The sequence below is a fragment of the Coturnix japonica genome, chromosome 8, assembly GCF_054131305.1.
Source record: "Coturnix japonica strain WE chromosome 8, WE-NBRP24, whole genome shotgun sequence".
Taxonomy (NCBI): Eukaryota; Metazoa; Chordata; class Aves; order Galliformes; family Phasianidae; genus Coturnix; species Coturnix japonica.
In genome coordinates, this window is record NC_140670.1 from 8,510,652 (window position 1) to 8,532,958 (window position 22,307).

The 22,307-nt window shown below is 48.9% G+C and overlaps 1 protein-coding gene across 6 annotated transcripts in view; it reads left to right on the plus strand.

The window, feature by feature from the left end:
- ARID5B (AT-rich interaction domain 5B) overlaps nucleotides 1–22,307 on the plus strand; it is a 137,288-nt gene that overhangs the window by 25,627 nt on the left and 89,354 nt on the right. For 2 of the 6 annotated variants that reach the window (XM_032445602.2, XM_085553999.1), the window contains 3 exons: nucleotides 3,772–3,925; nucleotides 5,544–5,804; nucleotides 13,976–14,201. In XM_032445602.2, coding sequence (XP_032301493.2) covers nucleotides 3,827–3,925; nucleotides 5,544–5,804; nucleotides 13,976–14,201 — 586 coding nt within the window. In that variant the 5' untranslated portion in view covers nucleotides 3,772–3,826. Of the gene's footprint in view, nucleotides 1–3,771; nucleotides 3,926–5,134; nucleotides 5,290–5,376; nucleotides 5,805–13,975; nucleotides 14,202–22,307 lie in introns of those variants that run through there. The other 4 variants (XM_015866229.3, XM_085554001.1, XM_015866231.3 and 1 more) reach the window with 4 other exon arrangements.

A 22,307-nucleotide genomic window follows, 5' to 3' on the forward strand; every position in this document is an offset into this window, starting at 1 on the left:
TGTCAGGAACACGCTTCCTGAGCCTGTGCTCACATCTTGTTGGCTTCTTCCTTATGAAGCCAATCGCTGATTTCTTCTTGGCATCTGAATAAACAACAGGACCGCATCGTTCCCACTGTAGATCAAGCAGTGGCAATACCTTCCACAAGCAGAAATTAGAGCAGGTACAAACGAGGAGAGCAAAGCAAAGGGCTCAGGCTAGTTTGGAAGCAGCGAAAGAACCTGGTGTATGAACTCACCTCTGAAGGGTTGCTGTAATTCTGTGCAATGGCAGAAGCACCTACAGACTTCCCAAAGTGTGAGGCATGCAGAGCAGCTGAGCTAGGAGCAGTGCACTTATGAGACATGAAGAGAGAGGAAACTCTCAGCTCTTGTTTGAGAAATGGAGGTACACAGAGGGCAACAGAGAAAGCATCTGCTCCACTGATATACCAAAACACTTCACAAACTTAAATCTTGGAGCCTCATTTTTAAAACCAAATCAGAGGGAGGAGCAGAAAAAAAAAATATATATATATAATTTTTTTTTATTTTATTTTATGATAATTGCTGATAGCGCAACAAAACCCAAAGGGCTTCCTTACCCACTTCTAGACGTGCAGGCACTAATAAACTTCTGTGATAACATTAATATTCCTGATAGTCTCTGTGGGCTCGTTCTCCCTACTAGAATCTCATTACAGCTTCCAAACCTGAAGTAAATTTGTGGGCGTTTGAAAGGTGTAGCCTTTAAATGGTGATGCTGCTGCCTGTTCACTGCACATCTTATTGCTGCTCATGTTGCTTTCTGAGGAGTCCAACTGCGAGGACTCAGAATCCCGAGCACAGGTCAGAGCCCACAGTTCAGACCTCTGTGCTGCACGCAGCCCTGGGCTCCTCAAGGTCCCCATGACCCAGCTGTGCCAAGCAGCCCAGCCACAGGTCCCCTAAGCACACGCTGGATTTGCTGCAAGGGGATCGATAAACTTGGCTGCTCTGGAAAAACTAGCAATGTCAGCATGGATACCCTACATGTCCCTTGCCAAAGCACCTGTCCTCGTGGTAGTGCTGCCTACAGTTCTGGGTCTGTCCTTTTCAATAAACAGGAATCCAGTTTGATCCCACACAAACGATACAAGTGAAATGAAGGGAAAAGTGCTCGTGGTTCCCCTTAAAGACCAGAAAAGATAAGATATGATTAGGGATATCCTCCTTCACCAGTGAAATTTATTGAGCTTACTTATCTCAGTGTTGTGCAAAGCCCATTTAGTTGAACACCCTCCATGGTACCTCTCGTACATCCAGAGGCGCAGGTCACACAGACGCATTTCTCTTTGGACAGCAGGGCTGCTGGGGATGGATCTAATGTATTTCCTGCAAGATAAAACCTCAGCTCCGTGGTTTTGAATAACGAATACGGTGTAGGTAGCCTACCAAATCCACAGCATTTCCTTTCCCTGTAAGACAGGAAAGCATATAAATATGCCAAAGGTATTTTTTGTCTTTGTTTCCTTTTTCCCAACTTTTTTTCTGGTTTAATTCTTTCATAGTTCCTTCCCACTGGCTCCAGAGACAGTATTTATGGCAGGTATTAATTTGTTCAAAGAGATGTTTAAAAAGCACACAGAAAGAGAAAGCTCTAAGATAGGGATCTCTCTCCAGAAGAGCACTGCATTAACAACAGATAGTGCATACTGACATGACTTCAAAACAAACTTTTTTTCCAATTGGTCAGTACCTTATTTCTTTTTCTTAATTGGACACATCACTTCCATTCTGGGCATAGAGGGCAGAAGTTATTGGAGGAGTGCAGCTTTCAGAGCCCTTTCTATCCCAAAGCGACATAACGCACCTCTCAGCATCATCGCTCAAATGTGGCCTATGTTTTCCCATGAATTTTCAGAGGAAGTGTTTCCAATGATTTCCAAAGTGGATTAGATTTTGCATAGTACTTTTTTGGTATGTAACACTGCCTTCTCGGTATTACAGCCAAGCTTCCTTTTAAAGGCATATGCATGAGATTATGCAATCGTAGTATTCTGGATACCCGGAGCAATTAAAATAAATCAGAGTAGGTATAATGAAGATGAGCCAAAGCATCTGTTTCTCAAGAGGATTTGGAGAAAAAAAAAAAGATCTCATCCCCAGAGGCCTGAATCCATCACGGTTAGACCTCAGGGATGCTTGTACTTCAACAACACATGCGGGGCTCACTTGAGCAGGTAAGGGAGGAGCTGGAGGTGAGGTAAAGACTCTGGTATGGCAGATAGCTGAGCTCTTTGGAAGCCACAGTCGAATAACCCAGCACGTTATCTTTGGGGCTGCTGGGCATTGGGCAAAGCAAAGATGTCATGGAAGGCACTTCAGTATCGAAGGAGGGCAGGAAGAGCCTGGGGTATCCCACACTGGGATGGACCGTGGTCTCCCTGCCCAGCTCCCCCAGCACTGGTGGCCACCTGCCCTCCTCTGCAGCACGACAATTCATTAAAGGCAGAAGACACGCTGTGCTGAGGTCCACTGAGTGGAAGGAGGTCAGCTCACGTATTGAGATCAGTGTATGTCTGGCACACTGAGAGACACAACTTGCTTGGGCTGCCGTGGGCAAACACAGGCTGGCATTCTCTGGACAGTATTTACAATGGCAGCTCCCCCACGTGAGGACGTGTGTGTGTGTGTGTGTGTGTGTGTGTGTACGCTGCTTTCACTGAAAGCAGTCGAGGTAAATGATCTGACAGGAGATGGATGTGGGATGTGTGCGCATGACCCGTGCGGCATTATAAAGCACAGCACATCTGAAGCCCTCGCACACAGCATTCCTTTCCAAGCTTTACGATTAAAAAATAAACAGCTGGGTTGCACGGAGGACCATTTCCATCAGAGAGACGCTACCCAGGATAAAGGCAGCTTTGCAGGCAGATGGACTGGCGCCTTGCTGCAGGACCACAGTGAGGAGGGGCAGCCGGGATGGGCACCAAGGTGTCCAGCCATGGGATGCATGAGCTCTGCAGCCCGGCTCTGCCTGCAGTGTGGCATTACATGGACAGAAGGCAAGCCAGTGTCCATCAGTCCTGAGAGAGCTCTGTCACCATGCTCCTCATGCTGCGGAGTGATGGTGCTGTGGGACGCAGCCCGCTTGTGTGTTTGTGCATTACACATGTGTAATGTCATTAGGGTGATAACATGGCTGTTTCTGTTAGCTCGGTGGTATTAATAAAGGTACAACAGAGATATCTGACACCGTTCGCAGTCCCCCGTGCATTTTCATATTGCCTTCAGATGTAATTCAGGGACTTGATTTGTATGAGTTATGGCTCTGATGTCACTTGTATTCTTGCTGTAATAGGTCCCTCCGGAGCCAAATTCATCAGACTCAATTAGCGACATCTGAGAGGTGCATCTCGGCCGGCAGCCGGGCACGCACTGCAGCACTGCCCCGGCCACCCCAGCCCTGCTCTGTGCAGAGCCGGCCCTGAGCAGCCCCAGTGCCCACAGAGCCCACAGCCCCAATGGCAAACACAGAGCTGGAACACAGCAAGTGCCGCTGCCCGGCCCCTGTGCATGCTAACGTGAGGTTTGAGATTGGATCACGGCTGGGTTCTGTTCCAAGTATGAAAATGGGTTTAGACATCGGTTCAAATTGCTTCATGTCTCCCAACATTCTCAACCACAAGTATTTTTAATTGTAAGGCACGAAAATGGAGTTATTTAATGAACTGATGCTTTAAATGCTTTGGGGTTCGACTTTGTTGATTAGGAACAGTTTTATTTTGGTTTTTATGTATTCGTTTCCAGATTCTGCTCTGTCTGATCCCAGTCCCGCTTCCTCTGTAACCCACGATGCGCTGCCATGGGCGCAGTGTTACGGCTGCTCACTGACCCTGCACACCGGGGGCCTTCTGCCCTCTCCCCACTGCAAACAGCCCCTTATGAGGAGCTTCGGCACAAGGTACGTCCGAGGGGAGCACAGAAACATGACGGCATTTTGCACATCGCTTCTGGCTGGCGCAAAGTTACAAAATACGCGTGTGAAGTTATCCAGTGCCCTCGGGACTAAATCCAACTTGTGATTATACGTGGAATTTCAATTTGTGCTATAGGCGAGGCGAGGATTTAGTTTATTTCAGCTCGGGGAGGGGCCGAACTCGCGCGTTGCCGATGGCAGAGCGGTGACGGGGACGGTGCCGCCCCGCAGTGCGCGACCGCGGCGGGAGCAGCGCAACGTGCGGGCAGGGGCTGTGAGCCGCGGTGCGGGGCAGGAGCGGGGGCTCGGTTTGCGGGATGGAAGCGCCGCTGCCGTGCGCTGTGAGGAGCGGCCCAAGGCACGGAGACAGCGCCCGTGAACAGACAGAGACCCGCGCTGCCCGCGATGCCGGCGGGTCCCGCAGCGCACACACCGCGTGTCCCCGCGGTGCCGCCCCGCCCCGCACTTGTTGCTGCCCCGCGCGGTGCTGACGTCAGCGCTGCCGTCATTACGGGGCACCGCATTATTTATTTATTTACCCATTCATTTATTCACCCCGTTTATTTATTTATTTTATATACCCCCCCCCGCCGCCCTCCCGTCCCATCGGCGTTTCGCGGCGTCGGTTCCGAGGTGGCTCCGAACCCCCCGCCACGTTCCCCGCTTTTTGGCCGCGTCCCCTCCCGGCCGGAGCATCACGGCGCGGCTGTTTATATAACCGGCCCCCGCCGCCGCCCTCCCGGTACCCGCAGCATCTCGCACCGGGGGTGGGAGGGCGGCAGCCGGTGCTGGGATGGGGAGCTGGCAGCCCGGTCCCGCACCCCGCGCCCGTAGCGGGCCGCCCCGCCGGGCCGAGCAGCGCCCCTCGCGCCGCAGGAAATGGGCTTTATATTAGACATATACGCGCAGGTCCTGTCAGATCCGCAGCGCTCCCGCCCGTCCTTTCGGCCCCCCAAAAATCGGGGGACGCCGCCGTGTCCCCTCCGTCCGCCCCGCCGTTCCTCCGCCGCCCCCCCGCGCCCGCCCGCCGCCCCCCCGCATTTTTGCCGGCTCGGAGCGGTGCCGCGGGGGCCGGGCGGCGCGGGGCGGCGGCGCCGGCGGGGCGCGGCGGGGCGGCGGAGGGGCGGCGGGGCGGGGGGCGCGCGGCGGGGGGGCGGCGCGGGGCGCGCGGCGGGGCGGGGGGCGGCGGCGGCGGCGGGGCGGCGCGGGGGCGGCGGCGGCGAGGGGCGGCGGGCGGCGGGGCCGGGTTCGCCCTGCCAGGACCTGCCGGGCTCCGTTCACGCCAACAAGTTTGGGAGAATGTTGAGTTCAATCGCGCCGGAGCCGCGATGGAGCGCAGCGCACTGCAGGTACCGCGCCGCCCCGACAACAACGCCGCCGCCGCCGCCGCCTCCGCGCAGCCCCGCGCGGCCCCGCCCCGCCCCCGCCCCGCGCTCTCCAACGCCGCCGCCGCCGCCGCCGCCGCCGCGGAGGCTCCGCGCCGCTGCGCGCCCCCCGCCCGCCCGCGCCCCCCGCGCCCGCCCCCGCGCGCCCCCCCCCCCGCGCGGCGCTGCGCGGAGCGGAGCCGGCGCTGATGCCGCCGCCGTGTTGTTGTTCCCCGCAGTGGGTCGGCGCCCCGTGCGGCTCGCACGGCCCCTACGTCTTCTACCGGGCGTTCCGCTTCCAGCGACGCGGCGGCGGCCGGGCGCGGGTCCTCTCCCTCGGCGACTTCTTCTTCGTGCGGTGCCGCGCGGAGGAGCCCGCCTGCATCGCGGAGCTGCAGCTGCTCTGGGAGGAGCGCACCAGCCGGCAACTTCTCTCCAGCGCCAAACTTTACTTTCTCCCCGAGGACACCCCGCAGGGCCGGACCAGCGACCACGGCGAGGTGGGAACCGCAGCGCCGGCCCCGGCCCACCTGCGTGCGGGGCGGCGGGACGCGACGGGACGGGAAGGTGGGGGGGTGGCGGCGGGGGGCGCGATGCCCGGGGCTGAGAGTGTGCGGGAGGTGTGTGTGTGTGTGTGTATGTGTGTGTGTGTATATATGTGTGTGTGTGTGTGTGTGTGTGTGTGTTGGGGGGTCTCGGGGCTGTCACGCACCCCGCGGTGGAGCCCCCCGGGACGGGTCCGTGCGGGGCGCTGCGGGAGCGCCCGGCTGTGCGTGTCGGTACGTGCGGACGCCGCCGGTGCCGCCGGGCTGGGGCGGCTGTTCCCCGCACCGCTCAGCCCCGTGCCGGGCTCAGCCCCGTGCCGGGCTCAGCCCCGTGACGGACGGCTGCCCGCTATGGACGCGGCACCGGGCGGATCCGCGCCGGACGCGGAGCGGGGCAGAAACTTTGCGCGGCGCTGTCCCGGCCCCGCGCCCCGTCCGTGAGCGGAGCGTTGCGCTGCGCTGCGCCGGGGCCGGGCCTGGAGGGGGCAACCGAGCGCCCCGCCACCGTGCGCACCGGGGCGGCCGGATCCCGCCGTGTGACAGCCCCGAGCGGCCGGGGGGTGATACGGGCCGCTTTGGGGTTACGGGGGGTCGCGGGGCCGCTGTCGCTCGGGAACGTGCGATGGCACCGCTCGGCGCAGCCCATTGGCGACGCGTGGACGTAGGGCTTGTTTTCGTCGCCCAGATTTAAGCGCAGCCCCCGGCGCCGCCGGCACCGGGCACGGCCCCGGGACTGGGCTGCACGAGCTGCGTGCCCGCGGTGCCGCCGAGGTGACCCGCGGAGTGCTCGGCTGCTGCCTTGGGAACTTCGCCGCTGCTTTAGGGCCCGGGAGCTGCCCGGGGATGTTCGGGGTCCCGCCCGGGGACCCACCCCCGGGGCTGCCCCCCCGGCCCGCAGCCCCCCGCCCCGCGGGCTGAGCGAGGCCGCGGAGGGACCGAAGCCCGGCGGTAGCGCTTGCAGGGCGAAGCGCCTGTCACGTTTGGCGTTGTCGTGTTGTAAAGCTGTTGGCATCGGTTAGGCAGGGCTGAAAATACATATCGAGCCCAGGGCGGCGTTGGCTGCGAGGCGCGGTTCCTCAAAAGCCCCATCGGCGCTGGCCCGGTGCATTCGGTGCCATGTGACGCTCTGCGTCGCCCCGCGCCGTCACCGCCGCTGCCCCCGCCCCGCCGGGCCGCCCGCGGGAGCCCGCCCGGCGCCCATTCATCAGGGCCCGAGTTTACTACGAGCTCGTGTCGGGCTCAGCTGCGCTCCCAAACCGGGCTCTGATGCAATGCTTTTCGCCTTGCGAATAATCCTTACTCATGCAAGTAATTTACATGAGCAAGCATTGCTCATGCGGAGGAGAAGGAGAGAGCTGGTTTCCTGTAATTATTTCCCTCGCAGTATTTTGCATTTTCAGACTAATTGGGGAAAAAAAAAAAAAAAAAAAAGCAGAGAGAAGTCATTCCGTAAGTCATTCCGTGCATGCAATGCCAGCTAGAACTGCAGGACAGATTTCCCAGGGAGCAGAGGTGCTGCAGGTTCATCGTTGCCCCCCTCCCTGCACTGAGGGCTCGGTGGGGCTGTATGTGCAGGGTGGGAGCTGCCCAGTCACACTGTGCCCCTCACTCGTCCCCATCAGCACCGCAGTGATGGCACGTCTCAGGCACAGCTCACGGCCATTAAAGGGTGCCCTGCAAATCATGCTTGTAGCGTCAGCCCCTGCCGTACACTTGCTTGGATTAATTCAGCTTTGAAAAATCAGGCACACCGTCACAGCAGCACTGGAGAAATGGTATTTGTCATAGAATACTGCGGGTTTGGTAACTGCGCATCCACTGTGTGTATCTTTACCTGTCACCAGCAGTGTGTGCTGGCAGGGAAAGAGGGCAGCAGTGTCAGGAGGAGCACATGTTGCTCCCCATTAGCAATAGTTGGGTGCGATGGGCTGCTCAAGGCAGAGCCCTCCCAGCCCTCCCAGTTTGGGCTGTGGAAACTCTGCTCCCTGCAGTGGCTGTGCCTGGTCCGATCGGTGGCACTGAACATTAAACTCGTCTTCAGAGAGTAATGGGCCTCACATGGTACAGCCCGAAGCGTGCTGAGATAGTGCGCAGGCTGGAAAATAAAAATGTTCTAATTGTGTCTTTTAAATAAGCATAGGAGTGAATTAATTAGACTATATTTTGTCTTTAGTTGCTTAGTTACACAATAGTATTCCTAAGCACAAGTAAGATAAATCGGCTCTTTTTGTGCCGCTTGTCCCTTAATCATAATTACTGTATTGCTCAGGAGAGCCACACATACATACATTCTGCATTTTTAATAACATTGCAGCACTATGCGTGCAGTATAGAAGTACCCTCTGATTCACGCACCCTACGCCTCTGTGCAGGAAGAAGTTGTGCTGTTATGGGAGCAATATTTGCATCAGTTGCTCAGAGATGCAGTTCTGGGAAATACATAATTGAAATATTCTTGCAGTGCTTGTTCTGGCCCTTTCATTCGCATTCAAAATAACAATGCCTTAAGTCTCAGAACAGTCATCCACTCTTGATTTAAGAGCTTTTTGCTTTGTGTGTGTGTGTGTGTGTAGGTTCACGCCCAGATTTAACCCTGCCGAGGCCGGTCCCGTGCGGATGCGTGGCGTCACACCAAGTCGAGCTTTTTATTTGTAGCTCAGAAGCAGTCGGGAGGTCAGATGAACATCGGCATTTGATGGCATTAATCCAGTGACCTTAGCGCTTGGCAGGCGTCCATGTTTCTACGTGAAGGTGCCAGGGTTATGCAGATAATAAAATAGTTTGTTTTCATTTACTAGGGATTCTAATCTTCCTTTGCAAAGTGCAGCCTGAGTTTCGGGGGCCGGGGAGTGCTCCCGGGGGTTGAAACTTTGATTTCTTTCAGAGTTGTTGAGCGTTAGCTGCTAATGATGGGCAGATTGATACAGATACGGAACAATGGAAGATTCTGGCAAGAAACCCACTAGACATGCTCAGTGGATGTATGTGAAAATTGGCTCCATTGTTCTGCTGCATGAAAAGCAAGTAAATTATTTACAGATATTTGCTAATTAAAGCACATATTGTTTTACCAGCACAATAGAACACAATATAACAAAAGACAAAAGAATAAGCTTGCATAATTTAAACCTGCTAATGCAATGTACTCCCTGTTAAGAAAAATATAATTATGTAATCTACGAGGAAAGCTCTTCGTACTGTAACTGTAGTAGGCAAAATTAGGAATGAATTGCTTGTCAACTCGCCTGAACTGAAACAACTCTTCGAGGTCCGCAAGCTATCTGATGGGAAAACATTTTGACTGAAGCCTATTCTCTCCTTGGTCAGGACTTCTATCTGCAGTGACAGATATAAATTCAATTTGAACCTCTGCTCAGGAGCAGCGGGAGGGAAGAAAAAGAAATAGAGGAAGGAGGCAGGCAATGGAAATGCCAGGTCTGGCTGCTCACAGCCATCCCCCTGAGGACTCCATCACCACCTGGTTCCTGGACCAGGTGGAGCAGAACCCCACAGCACATCCCACTGCCGTGCAGTTTGCTCTGCCCCAGGACACTCTGCAGGTCTCACTTTGGAAATACTGAACTACACAAACCCAGAGGGGTTGCAGCTTGTGGGGCTTCACCTGGGTCCTCTGTATTGGTCTCTTCTGTTTGGTCTCTGGCACCAGCAGGTGGGACCCAGCAGTCATCATCAGTGGGATCTTCAGGCAGCCTTGTAGGGGAAACAGTGCAGGAGGCTGGAGAAATACCTGCCACCTGTGTTTAACGAGATCATTACAGCCCTTTAAAAGTAATTAGCAGAAGATTATCAGGCAAGAGGTTCTGCTTTGGCCCTTCCAAATACTGCTGTGTGCCAGATGGATTCCTGGGTCACACATCTCCCTTTTCTGGCTCTCCCTGGTGTCTGTGGGTGCAGAGTGATGCTGGTCCCCATGGTCCCTGCACAGCAGCACCTCCTCAGCTGTCAGCACTGCGTCTCGCAGGACACCTCCATCTGGCCTAGGCATGGGGATACATCACTGCCAGGGACACCTGGAGCAGGTAAAGGGAAAGAAAAGTTTAACCTGCCTAAGCCACACATGGGATCTTCCTGTGCACCTTTTTGTGACAAAGTGATCCCATCTGTGAAATAGGAGCAATGGTTTGTGCCTGGCAGAAAGCGCAGTACCAGGCCCCTGGGGCAAGCAGTGGTGTTGTGTGAGTTATGTAAAGGATGTTTTCACCTAAATTATGGAAAACTTAAAAAAAAAATTAAAAAACAACAACAAAAAAATCCACCATGAAATAATAAGGGGCCTTTATGTCCCAATGGAATAAGCAGTTCTGTATCTGCAGTGAATGCAGCCTGTAAGTCACACTGTATGTTTTTGCTCCTATGGACGAATGTGTTTTCATCAGCAATGTACTGGGTTGTAAAATATGCTTCCCCAGCTATCTGCTGTGCTAAAGGTTTCTGTGAAAAGGCTGAAGATGTTTTCTAAAGCAAATCATACTGATCAGATAAATGATATGCGGTGTCTCCTGTAATTATTGGCAAGAGTTTTTACAGTGTGTCTCCCCATTCTCTCCAGGCCATGTATTTGATGTTAGGAGACAGCCAAGCAGGTGTTCGGATCACTCTTGCCCTCCAGAATTCCTTAAATGACCTCTGGAAGCGCTGGAGTGAAAACAGTCTCAGCACGTCAAAATTTTGAGATATCTCAGTTGCTGTAATTCTTTTAAGGCTGCTTTGGCGTCTCTAAAATACAAATCTTGCCTCTCTATTGGCAGTGAGTGAGAAGTTGTGATGTAGCATATGCGGGTGTGGGGTCGAGATGTGCAGCCCCCCTGCGGTGCCCTGTGACTCCCTGCCTTGTAAGAGTTAATATTTCTTCTAAAAAATAATTATCCGCTTTAAGCTCTTCTAACTACCTGACCTCTTTCATTGAATGTAAGTATTCCAGCCATCTGCTGAGTCAGGCAATACAGCGGTCTGTGCTTGCAGGAGGCCGTGATGGTTGCTTAGACAACAGTGACATAATATTTAAGCATAACGGCTCTCAAGAAGACACTGTCCCTTTCTCCCTGTGTTTCTTCTCTGAAGATCAGATTGCATTGTTCAGAAACAAGGGAAGGATGAGGAGGGTTTGCATTAGCACCATTTCTTAACCATCACCCCATTTTCCACTTGAGAAGTGGAAGTATTGTGCTTTGCTCAGGAGCCCTGTGAGATATGCAGCAATGGCAGGCTGACTAGGTGCCTGATTTTATGGGAACAGAGAGAAAAGTGCCTATTTCTGTGGTCTGTATTTATTTCATGATTAAACAACTATGTGGCTGGGAGCAGTGTTCTCATTGGCCCTAGTGTCTGTAAGGCGCACCCGAGATAAGTCCTTCTCCTGAGCAGAGATGGAATCACCACTTGCAGTTTCCTCTAGTAAACCTCTTTTTGGTGTAGCGGGGAAAAAAGTGCAATTAAAGACTTTACAGGCAATGGGAACTTCATAAACATATCACTTCAGAGCACAGCTAATACACGGGTTGGTTTGTGTTTAGATATATATACACATATATATATATATGCAGTGCGTGCGACGTGGGTGGTTTTTCATGTTTACACAGAGATATAATTATGAATGACATGAAGGCTATACAGCAGGTTTCTTTAATCTTCTAAAGGTTTGTTAGTCATGTGTCACCACGTACCTGGTTTTTATTTATTCAACATCTGTATGCCTTTGTCATCTCATTGGAAGGGTTTCTCTAGACAGGCTGCAGAGGTGGGTGCATGGCGGTTCGTGTCGGATGGTGAGGGTGGGACACAACACGCAAGGCCTGAGGCCTGGAGGCCAGCTGCCCCTCCTGCTTGTCCCTGCCCATTTGGGGCCCTAGAGATGGAGCTGCCACAGAGGAACAGGGCCCTGCCACCCTTGTGGATGTGGCTGTTGTGAGGTGATGGGGCAGCCTGTCCTCCTGCCTTGCTGTGAGCCCTTCATGCTGCGCGTAGACACCCAGCGCCATTTTGTGAAGGGCGACCACCCCAACACCCCTCAGAACCGGTACAGCAGGACTTCTTTTTTCTCCTTTTTATTTGCCCCCCGTGTTCACATCATGTGCGTGTGTGTGAAGGTTGTATTCTCAAAAACAAGTTTATTCATTGATGATGTAATACTGATTGTACTTTTCTTTTGGTTAATAAATTGTCTGCTCAGCTTACTTTGTATGCCAGCCAGAATTAGTCATACCAGTTCTTGGAAAGGATATGAAGAAACTAGTAATTGAAATCATAATCATTCGATCATGAGAGCTATTTGGAAAATAATATTTTAACCAGAAACATGTCTGATCTCCAAGTCAGGTTTTTATTAAAAGTGCTGCCATGTAGATGCCTCTGGTGTTGAGCATTAGGCATTGTGCGGTGGCCGTACTCAGCGTCCTGAAGGAGGGCTTATCCATAGGCTGCTGAGACCGTCTGCAGGCAGGCTGAGATAGATACATATGTATGTTTTTCATCCTGACATTTACTAGTCAGCATGTAATAGCTATAAAATATGTAGCAACTACAGCTTTTTTTTTTTTTTTCCCCTCTTAATTTCAAGGGAATGGTGTAATGAAATTGGGTGAAACCATCCATTGAAATTGTACTTTGTAGTACACAACGCTTGTTTACAAAGTATTGACGTCTGTCATAAACAGAGATTTAAAGCATCACCGCTATTGTTTGTTGTTCAGGGGAAGCTCTTATGCTGTGCAATGATAAAAGGGAAAGATTTTATTACAAGCTTGTGTAGCGTGCCTTTCGTTTCTGACCAAATTCATGTTATTGCACTAAATGTAATGAAGGCGCCTGCTTATGAAGCAATTTGGTGTTATATGAGGGAGAGTGGAATATCAGGTCTGCCTTTTGAAGAGATCCTTCATGTTTCGTGTTGTGTCTAACTTATCACAATACAGCTTTTTTTGTTCTTCCTTTTTATTTTTTTTCCTATTGAACAGTATTTTATTTCCTGAAGAATTTGTTCAGTGGGGAAAAAAACACACACACACAAAGAGAATCAATTGTACTTTTCTCTTTGTTTAATAACTGAAAGAATTTCTCTCCCCTTTGCAAATACTTCTGTTTATTTTGGGGGAAAATTGGATTCTGGTTTATTTATTTCGAGAACCTGTAACCTTACTTAGAGGTAGAAATGCACAGAGTGCAAGGTGTGGTAGGCAGCCAGCTCTCATTACAACATAAATTATTTCTGCTATTTTAACTACAAAAATCTGGAGTGTATCTTCCTGGATATTTATGTATGTATGTTTGTTTATTTTTTTGAGGCTTTCTGGAGCCTGTGCTTACTACAGTCAGCTATAAAACATTCCGCTTATTCATCGCGACTGAGAGGAGTTGATTGTTTCCTGGAAGGATAAAATTCAGCAATTAGAGCTGTTTAATTCAAGTATATGTTCTGGAGGCTAAACTAGGTTTAAGTGCTTTTCTTAGAATGTATGTTTAAGAAGGGAAAAAAATTACAGTTCTCTTCTGATCTTGAAAAGGGTTTTCAGAAACATGAGAATGTGCAAGTTTCTTTTGGTGGGAAGCACATAACGTTTATGTAGTATTTCTTTTGGGATTACATCACAGTTTTATTTAATTTTTAGGACAAAAGTTAAATTCAATATTTGTGTATAAGCCAAGGGAAAATGTACCATAAACACAGGAATTTTCTGGTGAGTCAGAGTTCCAAGAATCTGAGATTTACTTAGTCCATTTATTTCAGGACTAGCTATAACCATTAGTCATCCAGCCATGAATTTTTACATTTGCAGCTAATTGCACCTAAAAAACAAACTTTCCCTCAAGGCTTTCGGTTATACAGAATGTGCTTTGGCAACCTGTATTTCAAATGCCTTTTAGGATCATTGCTCTGGTCTTAGAAATTCTCCTTAGGTTGTATTTGCTTCACGTAAACAACTAGTATTTCCTACTAGGTGAAAGGAGGAATAATGAAGTATGAGATACTCTGCATCACAGGAAAATCAATCTGCCAACAACAGGACAGACTTTTCCAACAGCCTTTTGGGGGTGGTTGGCGTTAAGAGTTGTATCAGCCACTGTGGAGCCTTGCATGACATGTATTCTTATTTGACTGCTTCTTGCAGGATGAAGTTATTGCTGTTTCAGAGAAAGTCACTGTGAAGCTTGAAGACTTGGCAAAATGGGCCCAGTCCGATTTCTCCAAGTGGAAGTGTGGTTTCCGGGCTGAGCCGGTTAAGCTGATGGATGTGGGAAAGAATGGACAGAAGGAGGCCTTGATGAGATACAGACAATCCACGCTCAATAGCGGCTTGAACTTCAAAGACATTCTGAAGGAGAAGGCTGACCTTGGTAAGTGTCCCTTGCTTTCTGCCTTGGGGAGGGGGGCTGTGTTTGGCTTGTTTCAATGGCAGATGAGCCCAGTCCTGCCTCACTGTTGCCAGTTCCCAAGGTATGTCTGCACTTTGGGCAGAGGTGCAGTGGTAAGGTGTCCCAGCTGGATGGGTAGGAGTGGCTGTGAGCACACTGCAGGCTTGCTCGCTCGGCATCTTGGCTTCCTGGAGATGAACATGGCATAACTCTGTGCTACCTGTCTCCTCTATAGAAATATAGCTTAACCCTAAGGCTCAAATCCTGAGGATGGAAGCACAATAAATCGTCGAGGGTTTTCCCTGGGGCTGTGCAGGCCTTGGGATCAGCTGAAAATTGTGCATAATGGGTAAAGGAAGGTGCCACATCTTTGCTAGGCCACCTCCACATGGAGGGAGAGACCAAAGGCCTTTCAGTTCTTATGTCTCACCTTTTTGGAAGCTCAGGGTTCTCACCTGTTTCTAGTGCTTATCATGTCTCTGTAGGATCAGCTTTGAGTCTGGTTTGGTAGGGAAATGTCCACTATATCCTTGGAGACTATGCCGTAACCTGGTGTGTTTTCTTGTGAGCCTGGTGTGTTTTGTTGTAATCTTCAATATTATCATACAGCTTAGGCCTCCTGTGAGTGCCCTTCTGTTCTCTGGATGTAGTTTGCACTTGGCAGACGTTTTCTTTTCCTGGCTGTTGCTAGGGAGAGGGGTGATATCTCTGATACTTCAGATGGTTGCAGAAAGGATTGCAGCCATGGGACTGCTTTTGTATCTCTGTGATGCTCAGACCTTTGAAATTGTGGTGGGTGCCCAGGGTCCAATGGAGTTAGGTTTCCTGTTGGTAAACCTGCCTTTTTGTGGTGTTAGGAATTTGGATGCATAATAGCTGTCATCCCAGGGACATTTCTCTGCTGTACCAAACTTTTAACAAATGTTCCAAGTTTAAAGACAAATTTAGGATGTAATGAGTTGGAAGGTAAGAAATTAGGAATTAGGGCTGTTGCATGTGAGGAAATGCTTTTGAAACTACATGAATAGGAGACACAGGGCCAGATGCAGTATCTTAATAGCACAACTGTGTTGGCACCAAAGCCAAGTTACACTGTGCTGAAAATGTGTCTTGGGGGATTTATCTTCTGCATCTTGTTTTTCTGATCTTACCAAATGGTGAAGTGATTTTGTCCATCTCACGTTGCCCCATTAGATGTGTAGGTTGGAAGATTAAAGTCCAACTGGAAGTTGATCTTATTTTTCATTACCGGGAAGGAAAAAAACAACAAACAGAAGCCCTATGCAATTCTTTCTCTTTTCCTTGGCTTTTCTGTGTGGTTTCTTCTAGTTCATAATTACATGCAGTGGTTTTTTTGCCCTGGAATCTTCATTACACACTGCACTTATTTGTGTTTGTTTGTTGTGTCAAAAGAAACTTAATGTTTCTCAGACAGAACTGTTGTGGGTTAATATTTTCTAGGTTTTGTCTTTAACAAACAAGAAGACCCTTGTGGTGAGTTGCGAAATTGCTGTTATCTACCCTAGGAGCCAAAGAAAATTATCTTTAAGCCTAAAGCTTATAGTTACATGTTAAGCCTTTGAAAGTAGGGGTTATACTTTAAATGCTTATGGAATCTAAAGTATATGCTATGATTTTGATAACCCGCCTTCTGATGTTGCTTATTTTTGGTCAGTGGCTCTGGCTATATTGTAAGGCCTTTTTTCTCTCTCTCTTTTTTTTTTCCTTAATTTTTATTTTTTTTAATTTATTTTTATTTTTAAGTAGAAAAGGGTATTTTGGCTAACGTTGGACTGTCATCACTGTTTTCATTGTCACAAGATGGGAGTGGTGAAGCCAAGGGGTCACTAAGACTTGTAGTGTTAGGCATGTTGACAAATAACTGATGTAGCCTGTGAAACACAATCCAAAAAACTCCTTAAATCTAATAATGAGGATATTTTTAACTACTGGATAAACAAAAGAGTTTAAGAATGTTTTACTTCCCAGATCTGAGAAAAACTCAGCACAGTGATCTTTACTGTGAAGCAGCCTTGCATCCTTAAAGCTGCCCGTGAGCTCTGGTGTTGCCCCACCAGTGAAGAACATTTACTTCTCATTCTGAGTGATCAGTAGGATTGATTCTGCTCTCTGAGGATTCCCATCTCTCCAGCTCTGGGTAAAGGCAATAACATCATGCTCAGCATTCAGGGTGTGGGGATTTCATCTGCCTGTGTTGCATGTTCTCTGCTCTCAAAATGGCAGGTTTACTGCCTGTTAGGGCATGTGCGCACAGACCTTTTCCAATACTGAGCATCTTGCCAGTGGAGCAATGCTCAGCCGCAGTGATCGAAGCTTTACTAGCAGTAAGTTATGCAGGAGGTCTCCTGCACAACGCAGTGGGGTAGCTGTTGTCTGAATGCAGTGCTGTGAGCTGTGAGTGAGGGTGGTGTGCTGTTGTGTGAAGGTCCCTCAGGTGTGAGCATCAGCGCAGTCACCTTAGCAAAGTCAGTCAGCCCAAGTGGTCTGAAAGTCTGAAGGCAACAGACCCATTCTTGTGCTAGTCAGGCAGGCCATACACAGATCTGCAGGTGACACTCATGTTTAACCCTGGCTGTAGACAAGGAAGCTGCTGAACCAGGTGTTGAGAAGGTGTAGATAAACAAAGTGATCTGCTGGACCCCTTTTTTCCCTATGAAATAGCATTTACAGAAAAATCCTATAAAAGTAAGTTGATTCTGAAAGTTTTCTTACTAGATGTTTTTGGACCAAGCTGTAGAGGGTAATAGGAAATTATATCCCTATTAAAGTCTTTAAAAAAAACTTTACACAAGAAACAAAATCAGTTTCATGTAGTACTGAGAAGTGGTGAAGGGTGAAATAACCTGTATGAAATGAAAACATGACTGATACGGAACCAAGGGAGTGGCACTGTGAGAAGGTACTTAATTAAACACATTACTGGGGAGCAGGGCAGCTTTACACAATAGCCAAGCAAAGTGGGATCTTGGTATATGAGCAGTTTCTACGTTGTATGGTGCTCTGTGTGGCTCTGGCTTAGACAAAAATAAGGTGACAACTGGTTAATCCACAACCCAGAGAAGCTGTGCCCCTGTAACTCTGAGTTGACCCTAATTCAAATTATGTAGTCTCAATTCCTTCTCTTATCTTTTTACTTTCCGTCTTTGCTTGCCTCTTTTTGCCTCTTCTTTTTCTCTTCTTTTTTCTCTTTTCCTTCCTTATTTCTCTCTTTCTCCTTTCTTTGTTATTATTTTTTTCCATAAATGTTTTTCTCTGTAAGATGCTGTTGTTTTCACCGCTAGTGAATTATGCAGAACTTTTCCTTGGGCCTGTGTTAAATACAGCAGATCTGTAATGGCTTTTTTTTTTGTGAGCTTCAACATTTCAACCTGAGAAATTATTTTTAAGAATTATTTCTGCATTTTGAGCTATTTATGCTACACGTTCTGTCCCTTTCTACAAATATGTCAATATTGAATGCTAGCAGTTTATGTCTTAAGTCTATTCATAGCTTTCTGAATATTTCTTTCAAATGTTGGGAAAAATAAAGAATAACAATGCAGCATATAAAAATAGAGTTGCTCAGGAATGTATTATTCATAATGAACATGAGAACCTGTTTTTCCAGAAGAATTGGTCTGATTAAATCATTCACTACTGAGGTCGCTAGTTATTTATTTTTGTCTTGAGAATTATTTAGGGGATTTTTCTTTGTAATAAATGGACTCGTATCCCCATATTTGGTAAACCAGTGGGAAGTAACCAAGTGAGGGATTATTTCATTTTACAAAATTTTTAGCAACTAAGCAATGTAAACACTATCAGTTAAATATGGCAAAGTTGCATATTTGTATTCCTTGGGCTATAGTTTGACAAAAATTCAAATTATTTTATATAACGCTGCTTCTTACAGACTTCCTTTAAGTGAAGTATGAAAGCTGCAGTGTAAGCTTTATTGGCCTATAAATATGTCATTATAGTTGGACTACATTTATACGCTTTGGATTGTTGTTTAAGCCAAGAAAATATGTCTATACAGGTTGACTTTTCATTGAAACCCTTTGAGGCATACAACAGAATGTATTTTAGGCCAAGGTTATTAAAACAGCATTTTCATTTTTGCTGCAGACTCATTGTCAATTATGCCGCCACAAACTGTCTGTGGATAGGCAGTTATGAATGGTTTCGTCTCTAAATGTGTCTTTAGAAAAAGAAATAAAAGACAGAGGAGTCAGAGCTGAAATTGAGAGTAGAGACGGAGGGCAGATGGCTGGATTTAGTGCTGGCGGGCCCCAGCTTGGTTGGGCTGGGCTGTGGTGGCCGTGTGGGATGGGGAGGTGGGAGCTGCACGGTCCCAGCTGTGTCACCATGAGCCAGCACTGGATATTGCTGTGGGGCACGAGTCTGTCCTAAGAGCTCTGGGTTTGGTCCTCGTGCTGCTGTCACCTCTCTCTACCCATCTTCTGTGATGCTTCATGATGCTGGAGTGGGTGGGTGAAATTAGCACGCTGTGGGCTATCCTATTCCTGTACTGGCAGCAGCAGTGATTGGGATGAGCGAGTTCTGGTGATTACTAAAGTGATTTCTTGCAGTCTTTGTGTGTTAGTTTGGGTCCAGTGAGGGAGAACCGAACAGTGAACTGTCTGATTTCACTTACCATTGTAGTTGGGGTGTCTTCTCTGGATGAAGACTGTCAGGGTATAATATAGGTAATCTATAGTGTTATTGGCACTGATTATCTGCAGCTGAGCTGCATTCAGACACTCTTGGAGATTTCCTTGTTCAGTGTCGGGTACTGCTGAATTCAGGCTTGCCTAACTTAACTGGATGCAATGATTTCTGACCAGCAGGTGACTGACCATCCAAAGTACAGCTATTTTGGATATTTGGTGTCTAAGTCACACCTATAACTCTCTTCCCTGCTTCTTCTTTGTCCACTCTCTATGCCTCTTCCTTTTGCCTTCTTGCCCCCCTTGTCCTGGCTGAATCCCATTTGATCTTGATCAAACTCCTGTAAGTGTCCCATTATCCCATTTTCCCCTCTCTGCCCTTACATGCTCTATGTTGGCTTTTGTCTCGTGGGTCAGAGTGACCGCTCTCATTCATTTTCACCAGCCCAGCTGATAGAGCTCTTTTGCTGCAGATGAGGCAGTTACTTGGCTTGATGTCGTGCCCCATGTGGCTTGGGTGGAGGAAGATGGCTCCTGGGGAAGGGACCATGCCTGGCACATGCCAGCAGTGCTGCTGCAAACCAAGAGCACCCGCAGGCTATGGGCAGTGCTAGGAGTGCTTGGCAGGGGATTGCTGAGTGGGGGCCTTCCTCTGCTCATATGCCTCCCTTTAATTGCTGTTTACCTTCAGTGTTATTCGGCATTAGGAATAACCTGTGGTGCTGAGCAGACAGACAACTTTGGCCTTGCGCAAAGAGGGTGATATAAGTGTTTTTTTTTTAACTTGTTAACCTGTAGGATGAAGATAAAACTGCTAGGCTGCTGGCTGCCTTCTGAATGCTGGCAGGTGCTGCTGTTGGGAAGCCCACTGTACTCCCAGCAGTCTCTTGATAAGAGCTCACTTTCATTATGGACGGCCCAGTGGTACCTTTGCCCCCCCCTTCCCCATGTGCTCCCTGTCTCCTCAGCCCCCTGCTGCTCACAGAGGGGTTGGTGGGGTCCCTGGGGCCTTTCTGAGCCATCTGGTCCTCCTGTGGCCGTAGACACTAGGATGATTTAAGTGCAGTTCATTCCTCCCCTCCTCTGGGGGCAGCCTGCTTCATTACAGGGGAAGTGTATGGGGGTATCATAAACATTTAATATGTGGTGCTGGCTTTGGGAGCTTTGCTTTTGCCCCTGGCTTGTGTTGAACCTCGTCCATTTCTGGCTCTTGAAAGGAATTCTAGCGCCATGTATTTTGAACTCCAAGTGTGCTTTATCAATGGGATTAAATTTGGATTTCTTTTCAGATCTTGGCCTGACTTTGAGCTCCTATGATAGGGGCCTGTGGGGGGGTGGGAGTGGAGGTGGTGGGTGTTTTGGTCTTTGAAATGCGGAAGTTGTGCTGAGAAAAATCAGAATCCCATGTAACTTTTCTCTTTGTAGCCCCTAACTGGCAGCCCTGACCCCACGATTCCTGCAGCAGGAGCAGGCTGACACGGGCTGTGCTGATAGTGGCTGTTACTGTGTCAGCATTTTCAGTGACGTATTGGAATGACGGGGCAGTTTGTCAGTGGTGTGGAGCACAGCCATCTGCAACTGCACTTTGCTTTGGAAGTGGGATGGAAGAATTGGCTGCTGTGGAGCAGCAGTGGGGGAAGAGTTAAATTTCAGTGCCTTGCAAAGCTGGAGGAATTGCCCCGCGTTCTGCTGAGGCTGAAGGTGCAGCATTTTGCCCCATTAATAAGGACTTGGTGCAGCCTCTCCGTGGAACAGCAGTGGCCTACACAACTGCAGAATAAGCAGAGAAAAAATAAAAGGCCTTTTACAGGCAGTGTAAAGGCAGCCATTGTGGGACAGTGTCCCTTTAAAAATGTTTGACGGCTTTTTTTATTTTTGTCTGTTTTTAGCACCGAGATTGACCTTGCCAGGCTGTGTAATAACCCACATGTGTCTGCTCTCCAGGATTTTTTCCCTTCTAGTCACTGTTGGATCTTGCATTTAATTCTTACTGACCATGAGGTTTTGTTCCAGTAACTGGAAACGTGTGCCTCTCTGTGCAGCGCTGCCGTGCTTTGCATCTGACTATATCTCAGAGTCTGCCTTCTGTTTTCTTTTCTTTTTTTTTCCCACTTTTGATTTTGGAGGGTGCAGCCTTCTCTCTGATTTCCGTCCCTGCCCATATTGTTTCTGGATCCCAGAGGGCCCCAGTTGTGGGTTTGCATTGTTCAAGTCCCTGCACGTGCCATGCCCGGTGCCATGGAGGGAGGTGATCAGTGCTCTCCTGCTGGTGCCATGTCTGCTGGTCAGACTGCTGGTTTCCCATAGGCCATCGATACCTTTTCCTGCACCGCATCCTTTTTATACAGCCAGCCAGAAGTGTCCGAGCATGGAGATATGTAAGCCCAACACCTACACAGTGCTTTGATGTGGTCACTTAGGTTGGAGGGCATCCTCTTTTTCCCTCCTGGCTCTTCTTTTGGGCTGTAATTCCACTGTGCCATAGCCAGGGAAGTGACGCCTCACATTTGCCTTGACTCTCTGCACCCCATTCATTGAGGGAAGTTGTCCTCGCCCCATCCAGCTTCCCTTGCTGCCATGCTGAGATACTCTGACCCTTCCATGGGCACCACTATGTGCTGTGCTGGGAGAGATAGCACAGCCAGGCTTCATTCAGCTCCGTTCTGTGAGGGGCAGAGAGCCGCTCTGGCGTCCTTGCTCGGCTTAAATCCAGTTCGAAGACTCTGACTGTCAATACTGTGACTGCATAGTGCTTGTGTATAAGTTGGTTCATGCTTGCCTTGCTGGCATGGCAGCGTGTGTGGGGTGAGGCCACTGATAGCTGAGGGTTCCTAGGCAGGAAAGGGTTAAGCCCAGTGTGTGTGTTAACAGGAGTGCAGTTTGTGGGCACGGGTGGCAGAGAAAGCCAGCGTTCAGAAAATGTGTAACTGGGTGGGTTTTACATGGGAAGGTACTGTGGCATCACCTTTATTTACTTCCTTCAGTACAATCTGTACCATGCAAAATAAGTTCCTCCTTAATTTTATTGCTAATCGTAATTTGCTTGTAAAAACGAATCTTTAGCGCTGTAAACCTTGAGCTTGGGTCTTTCTTGCTCTGTTACATTGTGAAGGACAAATACTTAACGCCATAAAGAAGCTTCTGTTAGTGATAGATAATGCGTATTATTTTAGCAGGAGTATATTTTAGCAGCCTGTGAAAAATCAAGGTGAATTTTTCCATCTGCACACTGCTGCATAATTGATAGATGTGGAAGCTGAATTTCAAAATAAGCTCCTAGCAGAGCACACATTTGATTTTCCTAAACATTTAAATATATGTATCACACCCTCATTTTAAGATGTTGGTTAATGACTTTATGAGCATGTTGGCAGCCAGAGCATTACATGCGGTTTGAGAAATGTGTCTGGATATGCTC